General features: G+C 32.7%; 1 protein-coding gene across 4 annotated transcripts in view; it reads right to left on the bottom strand.

Moving 5' to 3' along the window:
* The window catches only part of LOC129750167 (cGMP-dependent protein kinase, isozyme 2 forms cD5/T2), a 692,362-nt gene that overhangs the window by 313,588 nt on the left and 355,574 nt on the right, over window positions 1–23,200 (bottom strand). For all 4 annotated transcript variants that reach the window (XM_055745419.1, XM_055745416.1, XM_055745417.1 and 1 more), the window contains exon 4: window positions 22,973–23,139. In XM_055745419.1, coding sequence (XP_055601394.1) covers window positions 22,973–23,139 — 167 coding nt within the window. The remainder of the gene's footprint in view (window positions 1–22,972; window positions 23,140–23,200) is intronic.

Here is a 23,200-nt window from a genome sequence, read left to right on the forward strand (position 1 = left end):
TATTCTAAAACTTATACAAAATCTTTATTTCAGAATTTTGCCTAGACTAGAGACAAGAAATTGGGGTTAAGCCCCTTCCATGAGTGTCCAAAAATGTTAAGTAAAATGTTCTTCTCTAAACTCAAAACTTTGAATTCTTATCATATTTTAATGAATAAAAATTCTCACATGTTGATAGATATTAAACAACTGTACTCGAAATTCATGCTTCAAATTTTATTGTGAATAACTGTTGGTTGTGTGGATTTAATTGAATGAATTTTCCAGCAAAGTTCGCTAGTGTTGTATTGCTTATTTACGTAAAATTTAGTGACAATCTGTTAGCCTAGGGTTGCCATCCGTTCCGCAAAAGCGGGACATGTCCCGCTTTTTTGTTAAATGTCCCGCCGTCCCGCTTTTTCCTTAAAATGTCCCGCTTTTTGTCTTGGAAAACTTTTACAAAATTCACTGACCGGAAAAATCAATTTTATCCTCAATTTGAATTCATTGGATCAACACAAAAAAACTTTTGCTTACTCTTTTTTCTCAAAATAAGCCGCACAACACAAAAAAATTTCAAATACGTCTTTTTTCTCAAAATAGGCATGCATTTTTCAGAGTTGACATATAAAACAATACCGAATAGCCTCAAAGATACAATAAGATTCAGATTCAGTTAAGCTTTCTTGGAGCACGTTCAGCCAATGCAATGTAAACAACTTTGGTATGAAAAAAAGTCGTTTAAGTTTCTTCGAAATTATTATAGATCTTAATTTTTCGACAGAATCGGAGTTAAATTGCCTTTTATACACCACCTTTTGAGACTCAATTGACCAAAGTATATAATATTATTATATTATATCATATTATGATGATTCAATTTTTTTTAAGTATTCTATTTTTTAAAACAAATTTGAAATATATTTGTTATTCCACCAAGGTTTTTTACACGATATCAAATCCACCGTATACATATAGGACTAGAAATATTTCTCGTAAATAACGTGTTAATTTGCGAGAATCTTGAAAAATAGCCGTGTTTACGGAAAAATACATTGTAAATAGAAATCATGTAAGAAAAACTAAACAAAATCCATCCGCCTTGAAACAAATCTTAGTATACTTTCCATGAATAACTTTGGCTGATGATATACGTATAAGTTTGTCAAGATTTTTTACGAGTTTCTTGAATGTCCCGCTTTTTTCGGCTGTGTCCCACTTTTTTGTCGTGCAATGTCCCGCTTTTTTCTAAAAGTATCTGGCAAGCCTATGTTAGCCTCGAAAGTTTCCGGCCCGGGTAAGTGTTGACAAATATCTGGTTAGCTGAGGCTGTAATCACTCCGGAAGTTCTGGTTCCAAATTTGGTTATGATAATAGAAATTCGTTGCCTGTGAGCGGATTTTGGATACTTTACCCAGTTTATTATTCTTGATTTGCAATTCGGGTTTTCATAAGGACAAAATCCTAATACGAAACTTTGTTATGCATTTCAAATTTCAAACTAAAATTTGGTTTACTTTTCATATTCAAAACTCATAAAGAAAATATTTAAAATTACAAACTATTTCCATTTCCACCAAACCAGAACTGAAACTTAAAAAAATTCCACAGTGGTGATCTAAAATAGAAATACCAGACACAGTTTTATTTTTAATCAATCCTAAATTTAATTTCGATTCACGGGTTGAATATCAAATAGAAAGTTGGAGGAAGAATTCATATTCAAAACCAAAAATTCAAGTTTGAAATAAAAGATATCTGGATATTTGAAATTTTTATCTGAAATTAAGATCCAATAATAGATTTCAATTCAGGAAATCAAAATTTTGATTCAGCTTCAAAATAAAGTATTTGAATTCAGAATTAAAGTTTAAAAATCAGATTCAGATTAAGCTCGAAATTTAAAATAAAAAAAAAATATTGTTTAGTCATTTTCAATTTTATATTCAATCAGAGTCAGTTTGAGACACATAACAAAAATTCAAATAAGTTTTGTAACATTTTTAATAAAGAAACAAGTTGCTAATGACAGTTTTTGATGATAAAAATACTTGTACTTGTTCTTAAGTTGGAAATTTAGCTGGAGGTATATTTTATTGGTTTGGTTTTATCATTCAATACTGATGTTATGAAATCGCTTGGTACATCTTTGTACCTGAAAATGATCACATTTTCATATGTGATGAAAGAAATTAGAGAAACATGAACTATCAAAGAACGAAAGAACATAAGCCGTAAATATCATGAAAATTTCGAAAAAGATACAACGGCTCACCGACAGGACTTGAACCTGCAATCTCCGCTTCGGTACAACGGCGCGTTAGCCAATTCCACCACGGTGAACGTGATGGAACCGGCGAACACGTTCATAACATCAGTATTGATTTCAACAGAGCAACACCTCCCTGTGTAACTGGTCTGCTCGGAACCTTGAGCGGCACTGATTGCTTCTTCATCTGACCGTAAGTTGCGGCAAACCCGAAGCAATCGACCATGTGCTCGCTCGGCTAAAATCCCGAGTCGATGGGTGGGGTTAGAGAAACAAGAGAGATCAATAGAGGGAAAGATCACATGCGGGATATACATGGTGTTTCGATAGAAGGTCCAGCAGTTGATCGGCAGAGCTCGATTGCTCGTGTTCGCCGGTTCCATCACGTTCACCGTGGTGGAATTGGCTAACGCGCCGTTGTACCGAAGCGGAGATTGCAGGTTCAAGTCCTGTCGGTGAGCCGTTGTATCTTTTTCGAAATTTTCATGATATTTACGGCTTATGTTCTTTCGTTCTTTGATAGTTCATGTTTCTCTAATTTCTTTCATCACATATGAAAATGTTTTATCATTATTTATATTGTAAATGCTTCAAAACCAATTTTTAAACTTAAAACACAAATTTAAATCGCGTTTACGAGAATTTAAATGAAATCTGATTTGAACAGCAAACTTAATCTCTTAGTTTTATTTTTAAATTTTCAAATGAAATCTTCAAGATTATTATTTATTTATTTTTTTATTTACATGGTATTCCGTCTCACGACATAACTTGACGAACATAATTCCTAAAATTCACTCGGTCCATGGCAACCGTTCTCCAATTTCTCGGGCACCCCACGTTCGCCAGATCACGCTCCACTTGGTCTAACCACCTCGCTCGTTGCGCCCCCGCTCGTCTTGTTCCTACCGGATTCGTAGCGAACACCTGTTTTGCAGGACAGTCGTCCGGCATTCTCGCAACATGTCCCGCCCAGCGTATCCGGCCAGCTTTCACCACCTTCTGGAAATCTTCAAGATCTTTAATTTATTTCTAAAAACTTAGTAAAAAACCACAAACTTTAAAGAATTATTCCAGAAAGTTATGATGTTAAATGAATAACAAATAAAGTTTGCCCGGATGTCACACTTTTGTATTCCTTATTCCTCATTATTGGCCTGGCCGTAGTGATATCTGCAATGCATTAATGTTTCATTTATTCTGTTGAAAAGAAAAATGAAAGGTGCAAGTCTTCCAATTTCCAGGATGCTTACCAGTTTTAGCTATGTTGGTAAAAGGAGAAGTTGAAGAATAACTCATAATGCAAAAGCACTTAAACTAAGGTTGCCAGAATTTTTTCAACACGTATCCGGGCTGGACAATCCGGGCAATTTTTTATAAAAAAAACCTGGCAAAATCCGGGCAATTTCTAAATCGAGACAAAAAATCCGGGCAATATCCGGGAAATTTTGTCAAAACCTAGAAATTACTCAAAAAAATCAGGATAAAAGAATTGAAAAAAAAAATTATTTCATCAACATTCAGAAACAAATTTGAAATCGTATTTTAATCTTAGAAAAATCTATTCATGATTATTTTTGCACAATCTGTTAAATTTTTTTATGTTTTATTAGCTAAATCGAACACAAATTTCAACTAAATTTAATTTTTTGTTTGTTTTATTTGCCAGATAAAGTGAAAAAATCCGGGCCAAATCGGGGCATTTTCAATGAAATCCGGGCAGCCGGGCGACACAGATGGAGTCACTATCGGGACATTTCCCGAATCCAACTAGTATAGACGAAGGCCAGTAGTTTTGTCCACTGAAGAGGAGCGAAAGCCATAGTAGCTCGAAACGTCTGGACAACTGGTAATAACGTTTTTGATTCTAAAATCCGCCGAAAAACGTCGATGATTCAAATTACATCTTGGAAAATTAAAAAAATCAATATTTTATTTTCATTTCATCATCAAAATGTTGTGCGAATTTGTGGAAGTAAATATTTTGATTTTTTTTTTGTTTTAATGCAAAATTTAGATACCGTCAAACGGGATATATGAAACAGTAGGGTTAGATGAAACATGTGTGTATCACAATTTTTATACATTTTTATTTAATTTAATGTGATAAAGTTATCAATAAATGACAACAAAATGATGATGACATAGTTTTTAACATCGTGAGATAGTCTTTAAAGTTTTTTAATTCTTATAGAAAATTAAAAAATCGAACAATAGATGTACAATTTTCTACATTTATCGATATCGTAAACAACTTTACTCATGTGACGGGTTGGCTTAATGATATCACAATATCGCCTACAAATTTGATTTTACTTTTAATATCGTATACCAAAAATGTTGATGTAAAAATATTCTTTGGACAATCACCAATTTAAGTGGATATTTTTATAATTCAGCTACCAGTCGGGGCTAAAATGCATCAAAATGCAAATCAAAGATTCACCTTTAAATTTTGTTCGCATATTCTGGCATATGACTGTTTTGCACCACGCGTTTGTTTATTTCAAAATCTCATCCATCCAATTATAAATTTTATGAATTCAGCTACTTTAATTTTTGTGGTATTTTTTTACCCCTAAATGTATGCAGCACTCTTAGACTTTTTCTATAAAAACATTTTTAACCGAAAAAAAATGTAAAACTTAATTCGAACCAAACCAAAAAAATTTAGACATTGAGTTGAGACATCAGGAACATTTTAATTTGATTTTTCATTAAAAATAAAATATGTTGAACTTACCCCTTTTTTGTAGAAGGGTAAAAATCACCTTTTTTGTTAATTTAAAAATAACTGGTGAAACCAATAATTTTTCTAACTACGTCAATTTGATGTCCCGTCATCCTTAAAACTTTTGATGTATAATCGATATGATTTTCAGTGATCATTAAGATTTAAAAAGCATTTAAGCTGAAAAGTGTTGCATGATACCCCAATTGACGGTAATTATCTAAATTTGATTAAATCCATCGAAAAAGTTTCATTAAAGTTTAGTGGAAATTTGATTTTTTTTTTTCATTTTTAAAATAAACTTTAAACAACTTTTACTAGTAGTTTTAGCAGCAAAGCACAGTTTAACTCATTTAGAAAAAAAAACTTCACAAACAAAGACTGTTAACCATGTTGACTTTTATGAAAAAAGTTGTAGGATTTCTTTCCTATTCGATAAGTTATGGAAATTTTGTAGTAAAACGACGAAATTTGAAAAAAACAAATGAAACTAAAATACTGTTAAAGCAGAAGTTTTAATGTTAAACGGCCTCCATTGGCGTAGATGACTTGAACTCTACTCTAACCACTACGCTAAAAGCTCTAGAAATCTTCTATAACCAACTCATTCTACTCAAAACTGGCAAATGTTCTTTTTGCAAAAGTGCCGGGATTTCGCATGGTACCGAATTTTTGAACTCATTTATCACAAAACCGCACGTCACAGATAAAATTGAATGCACGGGTAGAATTCAGATTACCATTTTTTACTTAAAAAGTTTTCCAAAATACTGTTTTCCTGTATTTTTTTTTTAATAACAAGAACTACCTCATCGAATGACGAACGTCATTCATTGTCACTATCAGTTGATTAAAATCATTCAGGCTAGTCCCGTCGTTGCTTGTTGACCGGTGGAGGTTGAACGATCCGCAAACCAGTCTTCTCGACAACTTCGGGACCAAAGCCAAATCAAAATAGCGAGCGCGGCACCTTACTAATCAGCAAAACACCACAGCAGTTGGCAAGTTAGCAATAATGACAACAACAACAGTAAAATAAAATTGAAAAAAAAATGGCAATTCTTTGTGCTGCGTGTGTAACTTTACAGACTTTAGTACGCGTTTAGTCGACAGATAGTGTGTGGCGCGCATTGGCCTTGTCCGATTGGATGCGGCGAGATCAACTCCACGCGAAGTTGTTTGCTGGTGCTCACTAACATCAACTCCTTTACTAGACACGATCGCCAATGTGAGCGTCGTGGTGTCTTTTGCACACATTCCTTTTTTTCATGGGGGATACCCGTGCGGGATCAGGGTGTTATTGAAAGCGAAAACGGCAAAAAGTATCGTTGACTGAACCTTTCCCGGTTCGAGGCGAAGGTCTGTTTTTTGCACTACTTGACTAGACTTGATCTGGTCCGAGCTAGAGACAGACAGCACAGCATCCATCTCCTTAGTTGGAGAAGTTGTGCGAAGGTTTCTCCTTTTCGCCAAAACGGCACCGGCACTCTCCTTCTGTTGTGTAGGTACTCTAATTGTCGATAAACTTTCTAACACCGTCCACACGTTTAAGCGTCTCGTCGTAAGCTGCTGGAACTTTTCACGCTTATCAGGCTCAAAACACACGCGGCAATCACTTTTGGTACACGACGGCTTTGTTGAAGTTTCTCTTCGGCGACCTGATCTTCACCGATCCGTGAACTGGAACAAACTTCACCGAACCACTCGCTGAAACGATCCTCATCGATCAACCAGAGTTTCTTCAGAGCTTATCAGCATCCATCATAAACAACCCCCCGAAACAGAAACAGAAAAATAACAGAAACTTTTCCCCATAGGACACACCCGGGAAGTTCGTCGATTGGATCCCCAAATTACCCAGAAATCATGAATAATAAGGCACCAAACACCAAGTTAAAACCTACTCGGGAGAAATTCGGTGGTCCAATTTGCATAATAAGAGACCGCACTCTTCAGGGCCGGCGAAGTCTTCGCACAATAACAGACGTCGGCTTCAAATAAGGGTACGAATTCCGTTCCTTTCGAAAGTCGAGGACCTTGAAGGTCGTCGCTGTGGAACCGATTCGTGGGCCCCTTTTTCCGTCGAGCGATCCAAGATCGGTGACAAAACTAGTTCTGAACAAACGAAAAACACGATCACGATCACCACCCTTTCTGTTTCTTCTAGGTGAAAACAGAGAACCGAGCACGAGCACAGAAAAAAAACTTGAACACAGAAGAAACGCCCCACGTCCTACAATAGCTAGTCCTTTCGAAAGCGAAACCTTTGCTAGCGTTGCAACTAGTTCTAGACTTAGAGATACACAGATCACGCTTCGAGGCAAAAACACGAACGAAAAAAAAACGACAACAACAACATACGCGAATTGCGAACGCGCGACAAACGATCGATGACGATCTAATAACGACCAAACCGAAGTAACACAGACGCGAGTGCGCGATTAACCGTCCGCCGGCTTAATCCAACGGAGTTCCGAATGAAACTGAAATTGTGTTTTGATTCGACTGTTGTTGGTTGAGTAAACGAGGAAGGAGCACCACGCGCCGCACCTTTTGGAGGGAGAAACCGGTTGAGCTTTGAGAGAAGCGAATTGGAGCTTTTTTGATTGAAGAACAACACCCCGGAGAGGCTCTAAGCTCCCCAATCATGGGGGATGCTCCCAGGGGCCGTCTGTGGGGTTGAGATTAGGCATGTTGTTGTTATTATGTCTCGCCCCACGCTGAATCAGAGTGTTTGAGAGAGTGGAAATTGCACGTGGTGTTTCGTTTGGAGTTTTGTTTTTGGTTGTTCAGTCCGTAGAGAGTGAGAGTTGTGGGGTTTATCAGTGAAACTTGTAAGATACTAAGCTGTGTCTCAATTACTAAAAAAAACTGATTGATACCTACAATGTTTCATTAACAATTTAAATATAAAAAACAAAAAAAAATTGAATCCAATTTCGATAGATAAAATTCTTGAATTTGAATTCTGAAATTGCTCAAGGTTCGAGAATCCAGAAGCAATATAAACAAGTGACAAAGGAGAAGATGGCAATTTTGAAGGTTGCAACTTTTACAACGGGAAGAAAGATTTCCAAATGATCAATATTTATAAGCGATATTCATCAGAATATTTTGTTTTGAAGAATTTTTTTTTTCTATTCAAGATTATCGAAACAAAATTTGAACTAAGATTCTGACAGAAAACAAACCAGAAAACAAACAAATGTCTTTTTTTTCAATATTCATCATCTGGGTGGCAATGGATGAATGAAAAAAAAACTTCATCATCGAATTTCAAAAACCGTCCTTACACGTGTTGATGATTGCCCTAAAAAACCGACCTGTAGTTTCAGCTCAATCGAACTCGATCTAGGGGTGTTTTTGAAAGAGCTCAAAATTACGATTTTTAACTCTTAAAAATTACCAAAGGGGGAAAAAAATCAGGAAAATTGAAATTTGAATTTAACGCAAAAATGACTTACACAGTGAATTTTTGCCACGATTTTCAGCAAAAAGAAATTGCCGGAAAAGTCCAGCAATCCAAATTTTTGCTAAAAACCAGCAAGCATTTGTTTTTGTTTTTGATTATAATTTTTCGTTGAGCGCGAAGTGTTTGACTGCATATTCCAGCGATGAAGCATATAAACCTAAAGTATATCTTTATCAAAGAGATACACTAGTAAATATGTACTAAACTAATATTTTAATTTTTATTTCAGATGGAGCATGATGTTCAAAACTTGGTGAAAAGCGGCCAACCCACTGGCAGATATTATTTAATTTTGTTATAAAAATAAAAATAAATGTCGCTCAAGAAAAATTAACAAAAAAATGTCTTTTTCTGAAAAATGACTACCATGCGGGTATAAATTTCAAATCTGATTTAGGATCCAAAAAATTCCAGTTGTTTTTTGAAAATAATGCTGATTTCCAGCAATTGAGAAGTCTGGTTCCAGCAATTGATTTTCCAACAATATAAATTGCAGAAAATTTTGCTGGTAGCCAAAAAAAAATAAAAATTTGGTGTGTAGGAATGTCGGAAACGTAGAGATTAGAGTGTCCTACCCGGGATTTTCCGACCGGGAATTCCCGAGATCAAAAAAATAATTGGGGAATTCCCGAAGCCAATCAAACATACTAAATTACTAAAAATTTATACGTTATAAATTGGAAAAATGGTTCAGATTTAGCAAGAAGAATAATTATTCTACCATGATATATAGCTTTGACTTATTTTTTTTTAAACAAGTTCATATATTGAATTCGATGGAATTGTGATATAGCTCAGTTGGCAAGTCAGTTGCCTCCTGAGCCGATGACCGAGAGTTCGGATCCAAGTATAAACCTCGAATACAGTTATTTCGAATAAGTTTTTCCAATAACTTCCTGCCAACTGCAACTGCGAATGCTGTAATGAGTGTAAAACAACAATAATAAAAAAAAAATTTGATAAAAATGTTTTTTGTTCTCAAACTAAATGTAAAAGGGAAAAACGACAAACAATCTATAAAACCAAAAATTTCAACTTCTATCGATAGTGAAAAACCACAGCAAGAATCAGTCAAATTTGTCGGTTAAGGTACATAAATATGTTTAGGTCTTGGGAAGTTTTTCAACCTGAAGAAACAGGCCTTTTCAAGATCACTGTTTTGCGATTAGAAAGATTTTTTTAACAAGATTTGATCACCGCTGATTTTTATTGGCTTGGCTTAAATAAAAACTATTCTTTTTTACGTTTCGGCCTACTACTTTAAGTCATCCTCAGAAAATGTATATTTTCTTCCCATAGCAAGGAAATTTCCATGCTAAACTTCCCTTACCTTACTCTCAATTTTCACAATAATATTTTTCCTGTAGGTAGAATATAAACCAAAAAAAATATTCTTATATGAATTAAGTTTTAAAATGAATATGTTTTCTGAGAGCAATAGGTAATAAAAAAATTCCAAGTATCAATTGATGTTATTAAATGAATTGGTAGTTAAAATAATTGAGGCCCTTGGAGCCAAAGGGGTATAAGTGCATAAAAGCTTATTTCGAGAAAAAACGCTTTTAATTTGATGTGTTTGGCCATTTTCCATATATTTTTAGAGAACTTCTATTTTTCTATTTTCTATCCTATATTTTCTATCCTAAAAAGTATCTTACTAACAAACCTTCCTTCATCTCTCTTTGACTACTAGGACGTGGCCGGCGCCGTTATTGTTTTTTTTTTTTTTCAAAGGGAAAGCTTGAGTTTTGTGCATTGAGAATGAGTTGAATCCCTCCTAAAAATTATGGATTCGCAGATACAGATAGAATTTTGTTGATATTAAGCTTTATTTTTGTTTATTACATATTTAGGTAGTTTAAAAAAGCTGTTCCCTAGGAAAATTTACTCCTTACTATTATAATGAAATTGGAGATGATCTAATCTTCCAAACCCCAGATTTTATTTAAGGTAGTGCATGTTTGTTTGGATTCAAGCTTGTCATTAGCTTGAAGTTGATATCTTAAACTATTTAATTCAGTTTCACTTTTAGAGATGAGCTTCTCTAATTTATGAGGCAGAAATGAACTAATTAGGAATTGGCAATAATGGCAATAATTATTGGAAACAATTCGGAAATAAGTTCATGCGTGAAACATGTAAAATATTAAAAATGTTAAAATTCTGGTTATTTTAAATCTTTTACAAAAAAACCATTTTGTAACTAATTTCTTTAATAGGAATCACAGTTTAGAAAATTAACTCATTTATCCCTTGCAGAAATATGCTAAATAAGAGCTTCTCTTCAATAAATTTTTCATTTAATTTCAACGTTTATCGAATGACTCATAGAAAATGGAGTTTCCTTAGAAAATGTATAGGAGAATATGAGATGTCGAAAAAACATGAGCGTACCATTTATCAAAATGGATCCTGGTCTATACCTTTCTTTAACTATCACAACTCCTTCCTTGGATACTTGGATATGGATTCGCAGACGTACAGATGGTTTCCATAGCTAATGATACAAGCTTATCTCTGATTCAGACTATTTTCGAAATTATTTTGGGAGTATTCAAATACGAGGTGCCAGTTGAACTTAAATAGCATCATATTAACATTCCTTCTTTTTTCCCCTAGGAATGCTAGGACATTTAAAAAGGGAGTTAATTTCAAGCACCATTCTATTTGAATTTGTACAGAATTGATCATCATGGAATTCAAAATGTGTAAAAAAAAGTTTTATTATTATTTATAAAAAAGTAACAAGTACCTAATTGTAATTGAATTTTCGAGGTATTAAAAGTTTGAAATGTTTTGCAAAATTATAACCTTAAATTTTGAAAAAGACCATATATGGAGAAGAGTGTTACAATCTTTATTTTCAACATTACCCGGGATCCCGAGAATTCCTGGAAAAGGATCGTCAGATTTCTCGATTCCCGGGATCGCTCAAATGACCGGGAAATGATCATTCTAGTGGAGATCCAGTGCTATCTGAAGAATTTTCATTTGGCAAAAATCGACTTTTTGGGACTTCATTTATTTCTTATAGGTTTTGTTAAAAAAAAGTTTCGGCTAGTCACATCATTGATTCATAAAATCCAGCATAAATGATATGGTGTTTTTTTGCGTTAGCAGAGTTATTTACATTTTGCTTAGGGATCTTTTTGCATTCCAGCAAAGAATTTTTATTTTGAAATTAATCAGTGTAAAAAAACGAACACTTCTATAAAAATGATTTGCCTTCCTTACGGTGTACTTTTCGAAACCAATAAAAAGAAACATTCAGCATCTCTGAATATTTTCCACAATAAAGATTCTGTCATATCCAAAGCACTATTCACAAATATAATCAACCGAGGAGTGAGAATAATCAAACATTTCGAATTGTATTTTAAAATTGTTAAAAAATGATTACCGTCTGTAGAGCTTTGCCACATTTATAGAGCCTATTGAAATCGAGTTTGAATTTCAACTTTATGGTTTTTTGAAGAGTGTAACAAAACAATTTTAAAAGTTTAAACTGTAACTTTCTTTTCTCAACTCAAAACTGCATTCAGCCTTCGGTAGAAATGATCAAATATTTTTAAATTCAATTAAAAAATATTGAAAATTTTTAAATTTTATTCGGTATTCATGTACTTGTTTGTCCAAAGTTTTGGTTCCACTGACATTCATTCTTATTTTAATTTTGTTTATTTTGCATTCCCTCGTATTAATTAGAAAATTATATTTGCTACGGCTCTCATGTTCACATGCTCTCGGCTACATGCTGAGAACAGAAAGATTCCATTCTTTTTTGTTGTTGGGAATGTCGTGGTTGTGTGTTTAAAAAAATAGTTTTTATCAAAATATTATATATCAAAATCTATATCAAAATATATTATATCAAAATATTTTTAAGGAATCTAAATACATCTTAGCTTAAAAATGGAAAATTAAGAGTTTTTGTGGAAAAATAATCGTGGACACTTGAAATTTGCTCATGTATTTTGTTTGCAGATTTCAAAAGAAAGAGTTGTTCTAGAACTTCTGATTGATTTTTTTCGTGAACAGTGCATTGAATAAGGGAGGTTCTCCTCTACGATTTGACAAATTTTCTTTTTTTTACATATACGAAGTACAGTAGTTTTTCGATTTTATCACGCTTAATTCACCGTGATAATGGTAAAACCGTGAATTTGGCGAAACTTGAAACTAAAATAGAAAAACGGCAAATGATTTCTGAATGATTTCCAAAAATAACGTGATAAAATCGAAACAATAACCGTGATAAAATGGAGCGTGAGTTTAGCGAGTATTGGAAAATCGATCAGTGATAAAATCGAAAAACTACTGTACTTCAAATATATTCAGTAGTATGAGAAGCGTTCTTCGGTGGTTCAAAAAATCGATGAATCTCGGAATCAAAACTTTGTTTCTGAAATTGTTCCTTTCTTTGCCTTACCCAATGCGCAAGGCCAAATATTAGCTCATTTGGTCAACTCTAAGCGTTGTTCAACAAGACCTAAACTTGTAAGGAATTTTTCAATATTTGTTCTTGAAAAATACTTTTTAGTTTTTCAACCATTTTTTCTATAAATTTGGTTTGCTGGAACAAAATGATGGATGGAGTAAAATATATTATTTTTTTATTTTTTTTATTGTCTTTATTATAGAGATTTTCAGCTTTCAGCTGGTTCATCTCTTGAGTAAAATATATTCTTTATAGTCCAGTGCAAAACAGAACTTTTATTTGAATGTATTTTCCTGTCAGCCCCGCAATTGAGCTTACAGTTGTAATACTTACCACATCCCTCTAGTAATTGATTCATAAAACAGGTACACATTTGACTCACTCACCTGGAAATAAATAGAAAAAAATATTTAAAGTAAATTCACAACTTAACATATGAAAATGTGCTCCAATTCCAACCACACTCAATGAACTGAGAGAAAGTGGATTCGATGGCCTGCCCAAACAACAAGCAACCGAGCGTGGTCATATCTTAGTATGTATCAGAGACACAAATGTCTGAAACAACACAAAAATCAGAGGTGCATCCTTGCAGTCAGTCAGTAGTGGCCGAGTTCCGCCATAATTAACATTATTGGTGCCGGTTTTTTGTTTAAAAAAAGCTCACCACTATTTCCATCTAGCTTGTTACATCTAGCTTGTTTGGTTGAACATGGAGAGAAGTTGAATTAAAAAAAAATACTAAAAGTCACAGCAACCGAGGCTTGTCTACCCGACAGAAAATAGACCCGGTTTCGAGGAGTCTCCTGCTGGCCGCAAATTATTCGATGGCATTAAGATCGTTTGAATTATGGGCAGATGGCTCGTGATGGCGGATCTCGATACTTGTTGGTTTCCTTTTATAAAAGAGAATAGGACAAAAATTATGCAACCTGAATATTTGCATTGTGATCGGGAGAAATTTTTGTTCAACAAATTCTAAATTCCACAATACTGAAGTCAGAGTTCTGAGTTCTAAACGTTGAATTCAACAATTGAAATAAGAAAATATTAGCTTAAACAATTCGAACCTCTAACTAACGAATGCATTACTCATCGACGTCAACCCACACGGTTTTTTTTCAGAACAAAACAAAAAAAATCACAATTCTTGAAGCCATTGAAACATGCCGACGCCATCATTGAAGGTTACCTTGAGTCGCCCAGCCAAACTCGTTGAATAGCTCATTCTTCTATGCATACTACTTATAGTTAAGAACAACTTCCATTCACTCCAGTCCTAACCAACCGAATAACTTCTCGATACGGCCCAGGGAGGTAGTTATTGTCTGCCTTAACATAACCATCAGCTATATGAAAAAAACCACCCATCAATGTCTGCAAAAGCGCGAAACAATCACACAATTCGAACTCAGAGCAGAACAAATTAGTAGATCCGAAAATAAGTGCCGGCATTTGTTACCTTCCTTCTAGGGGCAGAAAGTTATGCGTAGGAAAAGTGGTAAGCATTTTCGGTTTAACGATGGATTCTGGACACTTTAACCATAATTTGTGTTCAAATATGAACATTCTATAAACATTTATGTTAATGTCATAAAATTCTTACAGAAAAAAAAAATCGATGGATACAACTTTTCATTCAACATTAAAAGAGGTTCGTCGCTTGTTCGTTTCCAGGTACGCGTTGAAGTCACCGGGGAACATTTGAGGTGTAGAACACATCGAAAAGTGTATCGAAGAAGGATTGTCTTTCCACTTTTGGTCAGTATGTTTACACTTTTCTTTCTCGCTTATTTTAAACCTAGTATATCTAGTTGTTCTCTTTTGAAGGACGACAACAATTGAGACTGTATAAGAACGTTAAGTTACTTTTTTGGTTCACCACATCTTTTGACCGGATCTGCTCATCGAGAACAATTGTTGGAGCCACCCGGTGCTCTTGAATTGTATTGAATTGAATGGAATCGATGAATTTGCGATGCAGATGGTTCCATGCCGCGTCGTTTCTTTGGTGTGCGCTTATTTAAAGAGCAAGGTTGCAGGAAATGGTCCAAATTTAACTGCTCAGTTTTGGGGTAGAGATGGATTGCTGTCTGATGGATTGGCTAGCGAACATTAAATTGAATTCAATTAATTTTCTTATTTCAACAAAATTCTTTTAAAAAAAATTTTTTTTTCGAACTCATTTAGAATTTAGATTTTTATGTACCTCAGGAAACAAACATTGAATTTGAGTAACTCTAGAACAAAATTGATTCAGAATTTTTCATTGGTTTAATGAAAATTTCAAGTTCATCAAACGAAAAAAAAAAATACTTTATATTTGAGAACATCGCATTCTTAACTACTATGTATTCAACACCTCAAAATTTCTTCTGATCTTCTTTATGTCATCTCTTCAAAAAATTAATAAAACAAAATTAACAGCTAACTGAGATTATAATCATAAACACGAAAAAAAAATAAGCTGTTACTTTCGTTCCAATTTAAAATATATTGTTTACACGAAGATCTGTTGATTTTTATTTTATGCAAAATCTTCAAAGTTTAAGATTACATAAAAGTTAAGTTTTGCAGCTTTTTTTCAACTAACTGTTTAAAAAATCAGCCAAAACTATAGACAAAATGTCAACAATATTTCTTGGATTTTTGCAAGTGTTTGAATCCCTGAAGTTAAAAATAGATTTATTTGATGAATTCTGAGTACTTTTATTGTGAAAATCATTTATTTCCGCAGCATTCATATTCACTGAAAATGAAAAATGTTTTAAAGCATCAATTTATCAATGATCATAATCATAGTTGAATTTAAAATCTAATTTTGAGATGTCTTTAAAAACATTTCAGTACAATGAATTTTCAGTACTCCATTTTTAAGGAGAATATTTGAAGTGATAATTGTACATTATTTTTTATTATCTTTTCAACCTTTTCCCACCAAAAATCTGGAGATCGAGCTTGATTACTGTTAAAAACTAAAACGAATATCTTGATTTGAAATAATGATTTTTTAATTCCTATCTCATGTTTTGATCCCTTATTGCAAACGAAATCTAGTGCCTATTCTAGATCGAAATTTTGAATATTGATTCGTATTTAAAATCTTTTTTATTTGTTTTCTGATATTTGACCTCAAATGCTGTATTAGAATAACTGCAATTTTCCATACTTTACTATAAATTTAACATTTAACAATAGTTCACTATTCGATAAGCTCGATTTTGCTGGCTTTATCTTATTTTCAAGCTCCTATTTTTTTTCTATTACTGAAAATCTTAACAGTTTAGTTGTTTGGATTTGAACATCTTATATATTCAACCGCTTGGAGTATCGGAATACTTAACATCATGGTCATAGGAACGGGGATGGTTTTAAGGGTCCAACAATGTCAAGCAAAATTTTCTTCTCTAAAAAAAATTTGTTTATTCTTCACCAAATTTTGATGAACGACTAAAATCAATCAAGAATAACAATCTCAACACAGAACTAAGGCCAAATGTTCTAAATCTCACAATAGGTTCACAATTCTACTACAGTTTTTAAAAAAATGTCTCACTTGTGATAGTTATTTGAAGATTCTACTTGAAAAATGCTATCTTTTAAAAGTTATTCACAAAAGATGTTGGTGCATGAATTTTGGGTGCAGCCCTTAAATCCCGAATATCAATTTTAATTCAAATAATAAGAATTCGAATAATAAGGTACGACTCACCAAGTTTGTCAGATTACCAAGATTTTGCCCGAATGATTTCATAAAATTGTGAGATCCCCTTTATGTAATTTGTTCCCAAAACAGTTTTTTGAGCAAATTTTATCCAAATAAGCTGGCTGATGTGTTTGATGGAAAAAAAAATGTTTCCGAGTTTTTTTAATTTTTTATTTTTAAATGAAATATTTCCAAATTTGGCAGGATATTGTCAACTTTTAAATCGAATGCCCGGATTTTGCAAGGTTTTAATATGAAATCATCTGGGTTTGCTTTGCCCGGATAAGTGCAGAAAAATATCTGAGAAGTTTATATTTAAATCATTTTCGATATTCTGGTGAAGAAGTGAAGAATAGAATATAGAAAATCAAAGATTCATAATTCAAAATTTTGTCATAAAATACCATTTTCGGTTCATAATTTCGTTGAATATTTGTTTAAAATTTAGATTCAGAAATTGATTCCAGCTCCAGAGTCCAACTACTGTAAGATAAAATGATGGGAATAGGAATAGACCACGAAAAATGATGATGATCACATGAGAGAACAATTCCCTTCATTCCGATAGACTTCGACACTCGACCAGTATAACTTTCATACGCCAGATTTTCTCCTGTAGTAGAATGTTAATACATGGGCCCCGGAGATGCACAAGGTGTGGGTCAATTTTCATCTTAACTAGTCCTTGAAATTTCAACTTACACAGTTGGATTCATTTCTCTATAAAAAAAAAATTAACGCAAACTTAATCTTTCGCGTTTATTCGTTAATATTTGATACATTTATACCAAAATGTTTCTTTCTAATGAAGCCTGATAGACACCTCATTTATTTTTAAAGCTTTGAGAAAACGTGAAACATTAAGGACTTATTTTTGAAAGTTATGATTTTTTATGTATTTTTTTTTATTTTTATCTATTATTTTTTAATATAAAAGAACTTCACCCGAATAATGGCTCTCATTATCACATTTTTTTACTATTTTTCATGTATGCATTTTTCAAGCAAAATAGTTATAGGGGAAATTTCGTCAACAAACCCCCACCCCCACTCCCTTCAAGAGGCAGTTTTACCTAAGGCCCTGCCTAACATCAATAAAAAAAATAATTGTAATCAATCTTTTTTTTTTTGTGATTCATGATGTGAGCCAAATTTTTTTTATTTTTTCTTCAAGTCACACATGAACCTTGAGTTTTATTCAACGCACTTAAAATACTACTTAACCCTTCGTTTCATAAAGTAACAAATTTGCAACAATTAATGTATGGAAAAAGTGAAAAATCGTTTTTTAATTTAATTTTTTTTTCTTAATGTACACATGTCATTTCCGACTGTTTAAAATGATTTTTAAGGAAAAATAAAAAATCATGAAATGAAGGATTGAATAAGTAGCTCTAAAACTAATGCATAAAGCTTTAATCTAAATTTTCCTAAACGATATTTTCATAAATCGATTGTTATATTTTTCGCAAGGTTTGTATATGATTGGTCACAAATATTGTACCAAATTGTTCTGAATCGGGTTTTCAAAATTTCTATTCAGTTGGACTCTTCGAGAAACACTGCTCGTGTCCCTGAGAGTAAATCCGACATTGTTTGAAGCTTAATTTTAAGCGAATTAAAAGTGCAAAAGATATGTGAGAAACCATTTAACAAAAAACCATTATGTAAAACTTTAATATATATATTCTATACTTCTGAAATTAGCAAATTTGGATTATTAACATTAAAATGAAATTCACAATTGAATTTAAATATTTTTTGAGCATTCACTATTCGAAATACCTCATAGTTGAGTTGTTTGTGGGTTGTAATTTTCGAATGAAGATACGTAGCTATCCGAAGTGTTTAAAATTCAACCAATGAAATATGAAGTGATATTCACTTTTGACAACTTATGTGGAAAATCTATAATAAATTTTCAAATAAAACATTTTGAGCAAAGATATTTGATCAAGGATGCTGTCTTTACCATCAGTAAAATTAAAGAAGAAGTTAACATGAATTTCAATGAGCCATGTTTTAATAAAAATGTTAATAAGTTGTGTAAAAATAAAGATGCAGAATAGTTATTTAGTCGACAAGTAACAAAAATATGATTTTTGCAGCTCAAGTCGTAAATTCAGGAAAGCTTCGTTGAATAATTACTTCGTGTGCTGAATAAATCTAGTTTTGAAACGAGCTGCATGAACAATTTTTTGTAAAGCTGAAAAAAAACCCTCAAAACCAAATCATTTCACCTGAAATAACGATAAGTAGTTTTTCTTTGAAATCAAAACAGTGTTGAAAAGCAGCACTTTTTAACACTGTTTCGAAAACAGTATCGACAATCATTACTTTTTGACATTGTTTTATTGATAAAGAAAGAAGGCTTTTGGCGGAATGGCAAGAATTAATTCCATATGGCACTTTTTCATATCTAGCACATTATATATACGAATGTAATTTACTGTACTTGATACTTTTATAAGAATTAGTAGTAAGTGATTAAGTCAAAAGGAAATCATCGACTATTTAAAGTTCGCGTCGTTTTTTGAGGTTTAAGATTCCAAGCCAAGAATGATAACAAATTCACTATTAATAATTTATTGACTGAGGCGTAAAAATTTAACTTTAACGATTGTATATTTCTATATTAAGGTTGTCAGAATTTTTTCAACATGTATCCGGGCCGAACAAATCCGAGTAATCTTATATATAAAAAAAAATGAATGTTTGTTTGCCTGTCTGTTTCCTATAGGCCGGAGAAAGTTTCTTCAATACTTACGAACCTCTCCGACTAAATAGAAGATGAGCTCCCAAACCAAAATAATAATAATTTAACACAATTCTAACAATTCTCAGGGGTTACTGAACCGGTCAACGTGAAACTTGGTGTGTAACCATTTTGAAGACCGTGTATGGTTTCTATAATACTTTTAAACCTCTTCGAATCTTAAAAGAAGGTGCTCCCATACAAAATTAACAAAAAATTGACACACGAAAAATTTTTGGGAATTTTTTAACTGACCAACGTGAAATTTTGTGTGTAGCCGTTTTCAAGACCGGGAATGGTTTCTATAAAACTTTCAGAACCTTCCAAATCTAAAAAGGGGGGACTCTCATACAAAAACGAACAAAAATTGACAAATTTTTAACATTCTCCGAAGATTTTTTGTCAAAAGTTTATATACGTAAGTGTTTTGTTATGATTAGATAATTTTTTCAATAGACAAAAAAGTTTTGACAAAATTTGATGATATATTGTTTTGATAGAATGTTTGAATATTTGTCTGAATGAATGTTTGTCTATCTGTCTGTTCCCTAAAGACTCGAAAACTACTGAACCAATTAATGTGAAATTTGTTAAAAAATATTTGGAGTCGGAGATGGTTTCAAAAATACTTTGAAACCGCTCTGACTTAAATGTAGGGGGGCTCATAACAAAATTAATGAAAATATGATTCCATTCGAACACTTTTCGAAACTACTGAACCGAACAAAGTGAAACTAGGTATGTAGCCTTTTTCAAGACCGAGAATGGTTTCTATAACACTTTAAAGCCGGACAAATCCAAAAAAGGGGGGCACCTTTACAAAAGTAACAAAAATTTTACACATTTTGAACAATTTTCGGAAACTACGGAACCGATAAAAGGGAAATTTCGTGTGTAGCTGTTTTCAAGACCGGGAATGGGTTCTATAATACTTTTGACCCATACAAATCCAGAAAAGGGGGGCTTCCATACAAAATTAACAAAAATTTGACACATTTTTAACAATTTACGGAAACTACGGAACCGATAAAAGGGAAATTTTGTGTGTAGCCGTTTTCAAGACCGGAGATGGTTTCTATAGTACTTTCAAACCCCTACGAATCCAAAATGAAGGGGGTTCCCTAAAAAAAAAACAAGAAAACTGAAATTTTTTACAATCCTCGAATGATTTTTGTTAAAAAATGATAAACGTAAGCGTATTGACATAATGAGACAATTTATTGACAAATAAGTTTTTACAAAATTACGCTACCCATTCTAATAAATGAAGACACTTATATCCAATCAATGTATCATATTAATGAAACCAATGTCTTTTTCAAAGTGTTTTCATTAAGTTTGGCATATTTTTTGATTATGTACAAATTTTCCTGTATCTAAATACTACTCCCGCTTCAAAAAGGGGCGATTTTTTTTAAATTAAAAAGTTAATTTATTGTGTTAAAATCCCTCCAATTTTTTTTTAAAAGGGTGGATTCTTCAACCTTTAAACCTTCAAGGTATGATGAGGCTTAAGACAATCTAAAAGAATAGTAAGTTTTGGATAGAGTGTCCTACCCGGGATTTCCCGGGAATTTGAAAAATTCGGGAATTCCCGAATCCCGGAAAACGCTTATAAAATCCCGGGAATTCCCAAAGCCAATAAATTGTGCTAAATTACTAAAAATTTACACGCTGGCTTAGTCTCAAATATATTTTTTTCTTAAATCTGATTAATACATTGAATTTTATTTAAAAAAAATGTTTTTTCCGATAGAAAACTTAGTGTAAAAGTGAAAAACGACAAAGAACCCAAAAAATCAAACAATTTCAATAATGAAACGCTACGGAAAGAATATAAATTTTCAATTTTGCAACACTCATCATCTAGAACTTCCGTTTCGGAAACAAACAGTAGCAAAATCATCGGCAAAGAAATGACATTATGTGAAACAAATGGATAGTAATTTGAAAATTTACGATATTTGATGAATAACCTGAAGTCTAGCTAACTAACTTCTATCGATAATGAAAAATCTTTTTCAATTATTTCATATTTTTGCAGCTAGAATCAGGCCAGTTTCTTGGTTAAAGTATTTTGTTTTTGGGTCTTGAGTTTGGTTATTGAATTTTCGAGGCATTAAAAAAGTTTAAAATGTTACGTTAAGTTTAAAATTGATTTCCCGGGAAAAGGATCGTAAGATTTCCCGATTCCCGGGAACGTTAAAACGGCCGGGAAATGGACACTCTAGTTTTGGATAATGTTGAAATTTAATAAAAAAGGAATTTTTATTTGATATCAAAATCGACTACCAAAAATCAGGGTATCCTGGCAAATTTTGTCAAAGCCCAGAAATTTCTCAACAAAAATCAAGAAAAAAAACGAACAAAAATTTTTTTTTCATGAAAACTTATCGACAGTTTTTATATCGTATTCAAGGCTTTAAAAACACTTTTCATGATAAATTTTTCCAAACTTACATAACAAATTTAGTTTTGGAGGTATAAATAAAGAATTTTTACAATACATTTTTTTTGTTTAATTTGCCAAATAAAGTTAACAAATCAGGGCAAAATCTGGGATTTTTTAACGAAGACGAGGTGAAGACGGGTTAATTTTTTTTTATAAATTTCGTCCCAAACATCGATTGGAAGAACATTAATTGATTAAACGATAAGTAACTTTTATTTAAGAAATAGATTTTGGCAAAAAACCTAACATCGTTTAAATGCTCAAGTGTTTTTTTTTTATCATTTCATAGATTTTAAGTTCCATTCAAATGGCAATTTTCTCAATGATTAAACTGTAAAATATCACTAAAAATATTTTTGAAAATACGCAACATGCATATGATTTTTAGTATTTATGAAAAAAGCGTGATATAATTTAAAAAAAAAACCAACGAGCAAGTGTGGTAAAATTGAACGGTAATGAAATCGAAAAACTGTATGGCATGCGGAAATTCTAATATTGATAAGTTTTCAGTTTAATTGATCTTGAGAACTGATTAAGTGATGAACCTACAGCATGAAAATTAAAAACAGGGTTTTAATCTTTTTATAATTCTTCATTCGTTGAATGGGATCCGGTCTCGCCTCAATATTATAGTTAACGCTTCCCAAAATTGAATTCCATTTAAGAATTGAAGCAATTTAAATATTAAGATATCATTAAAACTTTTTCTGACATCATTGAAGACATTTTTTGGGTATTTGATATTGAAGATTTTTACTCATTTGACAATTTTATCATTTGACATTTGAGAAAGAAAAGTCGTCGATGATCGTGACTGTGTTTCTGTTTCAAACCAATCGTTGTTGTTTAAAAACAATCTTATCTTAAAATTCACAAAATACTTAAAAATGAGGAAGAACTATAAACTCTGTTAGGAAATCAAAAACAGTTTGCATCGGTTTCCAAAAATCGTGAAACCGCAATATTCCATCCGAGCATAAAACCCCTGAAAGTAGTCTCTGCCATACGACTTACTTCAGCAGAGCTTACTGCTTCCACAACTTGAGTCATAACGCGAATTCATCGACCAACCACATTACAACTCAGAATGAAGCTTTCGTCTTTCACAAACCGGCTTACCGAAAGCTTCAGGTTCCACAGAAGAAAAAAAAACCAGTAACCACTTACCTTCCATAACGTAGACTATGCTGCCGACGTCTCCTTCTTTGATGATCAGACTTCCGGCTCCATACTGGACCGGGTACATGCAATCGACGATCTCCCGGATTTGGGTCATCTCCAGGTTCTTCATGAAGTCGTTGTCCAAGATGGCTGATTTGATAATTTCCCGGGATCTGTTGGATGAGACGAAAAAAGGGATCGAATTAGTTGTGGTTTCAGACAAAACCTGGTCGT

This window comes from Uranotaenia lowii, chromosome 2, assembly GCF_029784155.1.
Source record: "Uranotaenia lowii strain MFRU-FL chromosome 2, ASM2978415v1, whole genome shotgun sequence".
NCBI lineage: Eukaryota > Metazoa > Arthropoda > Insecta > Diptera > Culicidae > Uranotaenia > Uranotaenia lowii.